Source organism: Protopterus annectens, chromosome 5.part0 (assembly GCF_019279795.1).
Source record: "Protopterus annectens isolate FY-2018-M chromosome 5.part0, PAN1.0, whole genome shotgun sequence".
Taxonomy (NCBI): Eukaryota; Metazoa; Chordata; order Ceratodontiformes; family Protopteridae; genus Protopterus; species Protopterus annectens.
The window spans coordinates 316,780,436-316,790,149 of NC_056735.1; the positions used below are offsets into that span (position 1 = coordinate 316,780,436).

The 9,714-nt window shown below is 40.8% G+C and overlaps 1 protein-coding gene across 1 annotated transcript in view; it reads left to right on the forward strand.

The window, feature by feature from the left end:
• Positions 1-9,714, forward strand: part of EIF2S3 (eukaryotic translation initiation factor 2 subunit gamma) — a 1,527,509-nt gene that overhangs the window by 646,008 nt on the left and 871,787 nt on the right. The window contains exon 5 of the mRNA XM_044071831.1: positions 6,471-6,565. Coding sequence (XP_043927766.1) covers positions 6,471-6,565 — 95 coding nt within the window. The remainder of the gene's footprint in view (positions 1-6,470; positions 6,566-9,714) is intronic.

Consider the following 9,714-nt stretch of genomic DNA (forward strand, 5'->3'; position numbering starts at 1 on the left):
TAAATGTGATTATGGAAGCCAGAAGACCTAGTACAAGGAAAGTGTACGCAGAAAAATGGAAGAGATTTTTATTTTGGACTGCAGCAAAGAATTTGGAGATTTCTGAGCCTAATTTGAGTGTGGCTCTTCAATATCTTACTGAGTTATTGGACAAAGGTTTGTCTTTCTCTTCTATTAAGATTCATGCTGCAGCAATTTCAGCTCACTATGATTGTGACCCACCATTGTTTTCACATCCTTTGTTCAAGCAATTTCTTAGAGGGGCAAAGAATATAAGACCCCCACGTGAGCTCCTACTCCTGCTTGGGACCTCAATTTTGTGTTGGAGAAACTTACTCTACAACCTTTTGAGCCTGCGGCTACTGCTGAACTGAAATATTTGTCATGGAAGACTGCTTTTTTGTTGGCCATTACTTCTGCTAGAAGGGTTTCTGAGTTGCAGGCCCTTATGGCGTAGAGCCTTTTGATTTTCCATAAGGATAGGGTATCATTACGTACTAATCCTTCCTTTATGCCTAAGGTGGTTTCTAGTGTGGCTTTAAACCAAACTATTCATTTGCCTACTTTTTATGCAGATCCCCAAAATAAAGGGGAAAAGATTTTGCACTCTTTAGATGTACACAGGCAATTGCGTTATTATTTGAGCAGGACTAAGGATTTTAGGCAGTCTCAGCAGTTGTTTGTTTCTTTTGCTTTGGGTTCAAGAGGGCAAGCCTGTGTCAAAACAAACTATTTCTAGGTGGATTGGGTTTTGCATTGCATTTTGTTATTCCCATCATGGCAAGGAGGTTCCAGCTGGGATTAGGCCTCATTCCACTAGGGCTACTGCCACTTCTACAGCATTTCTAAGGGGGGTGGCAACTAAGGATATTTTGGAGGCAGCTACTTGGAGTTCAGTGCATACTTTCTCTAAGCATTACCACCTTCCTCTCTACTCTAAGTCTAGGGCTGGTTTTGCCACAGCTATTTTGCAAGGCATGTTATCAGCTCCTGCTTCCTTATAATTTGCCAGCCTCCCTTACCTCTGCTTTGGGATTCTACCCAATAGTTAGGACTGCAGCAATGTGGAATGAAGAACATAGTACAGCTTTGTACCTACCATAAATGTAGATGTTCGAGGATCCACATTGCTGCAGTCCAATTTACCCTCCCTCCTGCCCTCTGTGTTTAGGGGTGGTTCTGTAGGTGAGATTATATTCTGGTACCTTTGTATATATTGTACATATTTTTGGTGCAGGTATGTTTGGTATTTTTGGTTTTGGCCTTATCTTTTTTAGGGTCTTCTGACATCTGGGGCAAGAAAAGACTGAGGATATGACGTCGGTCATGCGCATTAGTACCCTGACGTACTGACGTCAGTCTAATGCGCCCTGACCGACGTCAGCCATATACTTTGGTATTCGGGCCGACTGGACAGCGGACTACCCAATAATTAGGACTGCAGCAATGTGGATCCTCGAACATCTACATTTATGGTAGGTACAAAACTGTACTTTCCCATAGACGCCATGGTGGTGGCGGTGGCCACTAAGAGGGAGCTAGTTGAGACTACTTCTGTCCATCCGCTGAATAAGTAGTCTCGAACGATGGACAGGTACGGTAAGTGCATCTTCTCTTCAGTGGCATTTACCCTTAGATCGCTGAACTACCTTACTCACTTCACGAGGCTTCAGAGAGATCTCCTTAAAGAATTAGGAGATTCTCTACAAGTTGCATGTACTGAGGGAGTCCCTGATAAGGTGTCTGCCCAGTTATCCACTTTGAACTGCATCGTCAAGCGGCTTATTTCGTATGGAGTAAGTAGAGCAGCAGGTACAGGAATTTCTCTAAGGCATCATTCCTGGATGTGTTTGTGTAACTTTGCAGAACCATTCAACTCTACCTTTACCAATGCCCCCTTTGACATTTCCTCATTGTTTGGACCCAAGGTAAAGAACACTCTCACCCAGTGCGAGCAAGAAGGAAAAACGCTCTCTGCCGTTGGCGTACATTTTATTGTTCCCTCTCGACCATATCCTAAGGGTCAGAGCAGCGGTAAAATGTGGTTCAAGAAGTCAGAGGTTTTTCCAGGATGCACAGGGTGACTCCTTCAGAGAAGGAGGAGGAGGAAATGGTAGACGTCATCCTAGTACAGGGGCGGTTTGCAGAACCAGGTAGGTTGCGATTCCTTTCAGGGATGACCTTACCAGAGCTCCTGATGTGTGGGCCCGACTGTTCTTCTCTGGGGCCAGTTGGGGGTCGCGTTTCTTTGTATCTAGAAGCCTGGCTGGGTATCTCAAGAAAAGTGGGTACAGAGGATTATTACCAGAGGTCGTCATACCCTCTTCTCTTCCACCTTTTGTTCCCAAGAGGATCCCAGATGTTCCACCCAATCACAGGGATCAAGCAACTGTGGAGGTCAACAAGTTGCTGTCAGTCATCCAAACCGTCCCAGCAGACCAAACAGGATCTGGAACTTAATCCAGATTATTTTTAGTGCCAAAACGTACAGGGGACTGCTGGAGGCCCATTTTGGACCTCAGCAGGTTAAACGAGTCAATAAAGGACAAGTTCCGGATGGTGACACTGCAGTCTATCCTCCTGTTAGGGAAAGACAATTGGATGTGCTCAATAGATCTCCAAGACTCCTGCTACCACATAAAAATGGACAGGGCATTGAGTCATTTACGCTTCCGGCTGGGTGCCAGTCATTACCAGTTTCGTGCTCTGCCCTTTGGTCTCACCACAGCCCCCAGGGTGTTCAAGTGTATGGCGGTAGTGACCTCTCATCTGAGAAGTCGAGGATTCCAGGTTTTTCCGTATCTGGACGATTGGCTCTTGACCGCCCCCTCCAGGTATCTACTTCAGGGACCCTACCATTCATCTTTGTGCCCAGCTGGGAATATCTATAAATTGGGAAAAATCTGCGTTATTGCCCTCTCAATCTGTGATTTTTATAGGCGCAGAGGTACACACAGTAGACTATGTTGGCTCATCTCCCTGTAGAAAGGGCACAGAATCTGGTTCTTCAAATTCAACATCTTCTCAGCTTACGAAAGGTCAAAGCCAAGACTGTTCTGCAGCTTATAGTGAACATGACTTCCACCATATTACTAGTGCCACTAGCCAGACTACACATGAGGATTCTTCAGTGGCTCCTGCCATCCCAATGGTCCTTTCAACATCTACCATTATCTCACCACATTCTGCTGACTGACTCTTGCAAGAATGACCTCCTTTGGTGGACTCTACCCAATCAGTTAACCACGGGCACTTCATTTGTTCCTCACCCAACCCATTGCCACTGTGACCACGGATGCCTCAGATAGGGTGGGGGGCATTATTTAGGCAGGACTGTCCAAGGCACATGGAAAGATCACCAGGCTCATCTGCATATCGACATTCTAGAGTTGAGGGCGGTGCTCCTGGCGTTGCAAGCACATCAAGCACATCACAACCTTCTGCCTCTTGGGACTATTGCAATACAATCAGACAACATGACCACCCTATCTGTGAGGCATCCGTGGTCACAGTCAGGGGAGGGTGGCCTAATGGTTAAGGTGTTTGCCTTACAAACGGAAGGTGCAGGGTTTGAGTCTCACAAGGGATAATTGGCTAGGCTTAAAATGGCTCCTAAGGGCAGTTAGTCTAGTACTAATCTATGAACCTATGTCGGTAGTATGGTATATCAACAAACAGGGCAGAAATATATCTTACCCACTCTGTCGAGAGGCTGTGCGAGTTTGGAAATGGGTGATATCTTCCCAGCGTTTTCTGGTGGCAATGCACATTCCAGGGACAATCAAAGTGATAGCCGACAAGCTCAGCTGGGCAATCCTGATGCCTCACGAGTGGTCTCTGAAATAGGAAACAGCGGAACAGATTTTCCGCAGATGGGGACAGCCTTGCTGCGATCTCTTAGCCATCCCAGTTGATGCCAAATGCAGCAGCTACTTCTCCCTCATCCCCCTTCCAGGGGAGTCACTGAGAGACGCACTTATTAATGATTGGCCCCTGTGTCACCTGTATGCTTTTCCTCCCTTTCCTCTCATTCCCAAGGTTATTCAGAAAACGAAACGGCTTGGGAACAAACTTATCGTCATTTCTCTTTATTGGCCTCGGCAGGTTGGATTCCCCTTCCTCGGGCCTCCTCTTAGACGATCCTTGGATTTTGGACATAGTTCCAGACCTGTTGACTCACATGTCGGGTTCGCTTCACCCCTCCTTACACATCCTCAGTTTGACAGCGTGGCTGCTCCAGTTCCATCCCTAGTCAGGCTTCATGACTTCTCACCCTCATTGACTCGTATCCTTGTATCTTCTCATAAACCTTCCATTAGGAGGCTATATTCCAGTAAATGGAGAAGATTCTCTGTCTGGGCGGCGAAAATGAATGTTGACCCTTACACTGCCTCCATTCCTGTGGTTTTGGAATACCTGTCTGAGCTTTTTCACCAGGGATCTGCGGCTGCCACTGTCAGAGTTAAATTGGCAGCGATTTTAAATTTACATCTAGGCTTTCAAAATTCTAATCTTATGTCACATAGGCTGTGCAAATCATTCCTTAAAGGTGCCACTTTAAGACCCCTTTTTGAACCTGTTGCCTCATGGGATTTAAATTGTGTTATCCAAATTAACTTATCTGCCCTTTGAGCCTTCTCATTCATCCCCTTTGAAATTCCTGTCTTGGAAGACTTTTTCTGGTGGTTATCACGTCGGCCAGACGGGTGTCTGAGTTACAAGCATTGTCTGTGAAAAACCCCCTTACCTGATTTTTCACAAAGACAGGGTGTGCCTTCATACTAATCCCTCCTTTGTCCCCAAGGTCTGTTCCCATGCCACCTTGAATCAATCCATAGAAATTCCAGTGTTCTTTCCAAATCATTCCAACACAGCTGAATACAGGTTGCATCAGCTGGATGGCCATAGACAATTACGTTTTTATTTGCACCGGACTAAGGAAATCAGATCAGTTGTTTATTTCCTTCTCCGAATCTAGGTCAGGCGTACCAGTTTCCAAAGTAACACTCTGGATTTCTAGCTGTATAGCTTTTGTTTACAACTCTGAGGGGTAGACCTTTACCTTTTAAAATCAAGGCTCACTCTACCAGATCTCAATCTACCTCTGCAGCCTTTCAAACCAGGGTCCCACTTGATAATATTTGTGCAGCAGCAACGTGAGCTTCCCCTCACACTTTTACTCATTACAAATTGGATTTAACCTCCAGGGGTAGAGCATTATTTGGTTCCACGGTACTCAGGAGTATTTTTCCTTGAGACACCCAAGAATAAGGCGCTAGGGATGCTGTCCCATATGTAAGTATGAAGGTGAGATAGGACTGCAGAACTTAAAAGAAGTTATGTACTCACCATAACGTTCCACTCTCACCCTTCATTCTTACTACCCCCCCCCCCATCCTGGAAGTACCTAGTGACAGAAAAATATTATCCTTTTTTATGGAGACCTTTTAGTATTGGCTTCTATTGTATATTTATCTCTCCTAGTTAGCAGTAAACAAGATCTGGGGATTATACTGGTGCACCATGGGATACCTACCTAGCCACGCGCCAACTAGAAGACTTCCAGCTTGTAAATAGGCCGAGTCCCATATGTAAGAATGAAGGCTGAGATGGACTACAGACATGGAACGTTATGGTGGGTGCATCATTTTTTCTTTTAATCAGTCAGGAAAATATAGTGAGATTATTTAAGTATTGTTTTCTGTATCTGTGTGAGTATTTCCATGTGGTGTTTGGTTGTAAATTTATGTTCAGTATTTTTATACTCTTTTATTATTAAATATATTCAAACTTTCCGTTGTGGCTGGTCTTATAGAGAATATTTTAACCTTGGAGTACTTACTTATTTGATGACACTCTGGCCACTCCTGAAAAACTTTGCTGCATTGGTTAAACACTACCATTTGTATTCGTATTAATTTTAGTCCATATAATTAGGATCCTTGTAAGTGCTTTATAGTAGCTGGCTGGTGGCAGTGTGTCTACTGTAGAATGGGCAGATCTGGTAGAGCTAGTGAATTTGTGCCAGCCTTTCCAGTGTGTGTGTGTGTAAAAAATAAAATGTGTGTGTGTAAAAAATAAAATCTGTGTGTTGGGCTGCTAGAAGAATGTCCAAATCTGATATAAAAATCCATGACAAACCACATCTTGCATGACAAATTTGCTTAATCGTCTGTAAACTAAGATACCCCTTGTATTCATTCTTCTTTACATACGTTATTAGCTTTGTCCATCACATGCCAGCTCTGCCTAAAACAAAACATTCACTGCATACCTTATTATTTATGTTTTATAATACATGGACTTTGTGTAGTATTGTAGGTTATGCTCTATAGACTGTTCTCTAATGCATAGATTGATTTTTGTACACTTAGAATCTTTCAACAAAATGTTTAGAAAACATAACTGCTGCCTTACATAAATTGTTTAGAAAAAATGACCAACTATTGCCTTATTGTTTTGAACTGCAGGCATGTCTCATTTGTGGATTGCCCTGGTCATGATATTTTGATGGCTACCATGCTGAACGGTGCAGCTGTTATGGATGCTGCTCTTCTTTTGATAGGTAATTTTTGCATTTTTATTGAGCTTTTTTTTTTTTTTGCCGCTAGTATTTTTAACGTAAGCAGCCAGGTGTTTAAAAATAGAATATACAGATTGAAAATAATGTGTAAAAGATTCAGTTGAATATGTCAATGGCAGAATTTGCTAACACTGAACAATAAGGCGAGTCTGGGAAAGTCTGGAACACTGGGTTATCGGTGTTGGAAACCGCCTCCCTTAGGCTATCAAAAAGACCTTGAAATCTCCATCACTTGTCCAAAAGTAGCATTGAGCCTTTCTTTAATAAAAGTGAGTGTCATACTTAAGGAGTAATTATGTGAGTGGTTTATGGCAGTTGTTCAGTTTATAATAGTAGATCGTAATCAGTGCAATTCAGGACTGCTTGTTTTCCTTACCGATTCTGTTTATTAAATGCAGATGTCTTTTTACCCATTTGCTAATGTCTAGTTGTAACACCTATTGTCCAAAAGAGAAAAAAAAAACTTGGGAGTTGTTAGAGAAGCAGTCTCCACTAGCTGAGAAATGGTAGCAGTGACTAAGTTTGGGATCTTAATCTAGCTAAGCACAGTATCAAAAATGTAAAAAAATGAGTTTGTGTTAATAGAGGCATTAGCAATTCCTGCAGGGTTAGCAGTGTCTAGTTTAGTAAAAAAAAAACAAAACTTTTGTTTTATAGAGCTTGTAAGCGCAGCTGATCAACTGATTCTGGTCTCTCTTTGGTAAATTAAACCGTCTAGTTACTTGACTAAAATTGTTTGTTGATCTACTTAGAAGCTTTCCCACGCAGCATCTAGTGCATATAGAAGTATCCAAGCACAGATTGTGAGGCAGCTGACTGGTTTACACTCTTCTGGTTACACATAATTAAGGTGTTCATTCGATCTGTTGGTATATGAAATGGGGGGGGGGGGGTACCAAAAAAAAAAAATACAGATCTGAGTGCATATGGGACCCAACTAGAGAAAGACACTGACACTTAGAAACATGACCTGTGCAAACCCTTCGCTAGAGCATCATGGGAGATTTGGAAATTTCTCCAAAAGAAATGTTTCAACACACTGACTTAAGAATGGTATTAGTGAAACGGGAGGAAATTGGCAAAGTTTCCCAAAAACACTGGGGTAGGGGCTGGGGGTGGGAATTGGTAATCCATCTTAGAATATAAGGAATTATTCTGGAAAATCTTAAATGGGTCCTAGGAATTAGTGATACATTTTCAATTAGAGGTGTACTTGTTCATAAGTAAGTACTAGCCTATAGCTGCCCTTGTGGGCCATTTTAAGCCTAGCCTGTTTCCCATTTTGTGCTCTAAATAACCTATCTTGTTTGATTAGAGATTGTCCTTACTCATCCCATGGTCTATAATTATACATTACCCCAGTGAGAAAACTGGGAGTGTATCATAAATTTGAGAGGATCTATGCTTGGGATAAAGCATTTAGGAGCTGTCTGTCCCAGTAGTACAGGTGGCACTCCTGGGGTAAGCTTTCTGTTTCCCATCCATAGATGAACTTTGATGTGAAGTTTTTCTGTCTTGCCTTTCATTCTTACTGATGGGTTCAGAGCCAATCCTCTGCTCTGACTTGGCCTAATGCAAAAGCTTGAGGCCTTCAATCAGCTTGAGGCCTACTCCCTATCTCATGATGCACTGTTGCTTCCCCCAGATCTCGTTTGCCACTGCAGCAGATCGGGAGTGATTCACCAGCTCGGGCCAGTGAATCTGAATTTTTTTCAAATATTTAGCTTATATATATTATGTTAGGGTTTTGTTAATTTGTTATTGTAATTTGCATTATCGCTAGTACCTATATATCCTTTAGCTATTTTTCTTCTCTATTTCCGTGTGACCGTTTTCCCATTTAGGCCTTGTAAAACTCCCTATTCCTTAAGTACTTAGTGTGATAATCTGATGTGCTGGATACCACTGTAAAAATATGTCTATTGTAATTTGTGTGTATACATGTCTAAATATCTAAATGTACCTGTAATTTTTCTATGTGGAGCTTATCTCCCAGGGCCTCTGCTGAAAAAGTTAGACACTCCCAGTTAACAAATGTAAAATAAATAAAAATAAACCTTGTGAGAGAAGTCATAGCATAGATGTGTGTCTGTGTGTGTGTGTGTGTGTGTGTGTGTGTGTGTGTGTGTGTGTGTGTGTGTGTGTGTATATGTATGTATGTATATGTGTATATATATATATATATATATATATATATATATATATATATATATATATATATATATGCATCTCTTCCTCTCTCTCTCTCTCCATATATATATATATATATATATATATATATATATATATATATGCATCTCTTCCTCTCTCTCTCTCTCCATATATATATATATATATATATATATATATATTTTTTTTTTTAATTTATTTATATATATGTGTGTGTGTGTATATATATATATATATCTATATATATGTATAGGTAGTATACATATGCATATATATACATATGCATACATATATATACATATACATATGCATACATACATATACATATATATATATACATGTGTATATATATATATATATATATATATATATATATATATGTATATGTATATATTCACTTGATTAAGTGAGGACACTTCATAGTGAGCAGAGTTGTTGAGTAGTTCAAATATCTTGGCATTATATTTGTCTTGATCATATAATACTATTCCACCCCCTTTATCTGAATGGGGTCGGAAATATCCCCCTTTATTGGGTATAGGTTTAAGTAACACTAATGAGACAATTAAGAAGAAAAATATTAATATGACTAAGGGGGAAATGGATGATAAATATAACAAAGCCTGTATATTGAAATATGGCGCACACAGCAACGAGGTGAAGGATATTATAAATACCAATTGGAATATATTAAGTGATGGTATAATAAAGGATAAGATACCGAGTAGACCACGCTATGTGTATAAAACAGGCAACAACATAAAGAGAATAATAGAGTTAAAATACAATTCTATCAAGAGCAGCAACAGTAACAAGATAGGTACTAAAAAATGTGGTAACTGCAATTATTGCAGCTACATTTACGAAGAGACGTCTGTTATTCTCAAAAACAATATCAGAAGTAAAGTCAAGTTTTGCCATGGAAATTGTCAGAGTAGATTTTAAGCAAATCTGATAATGTA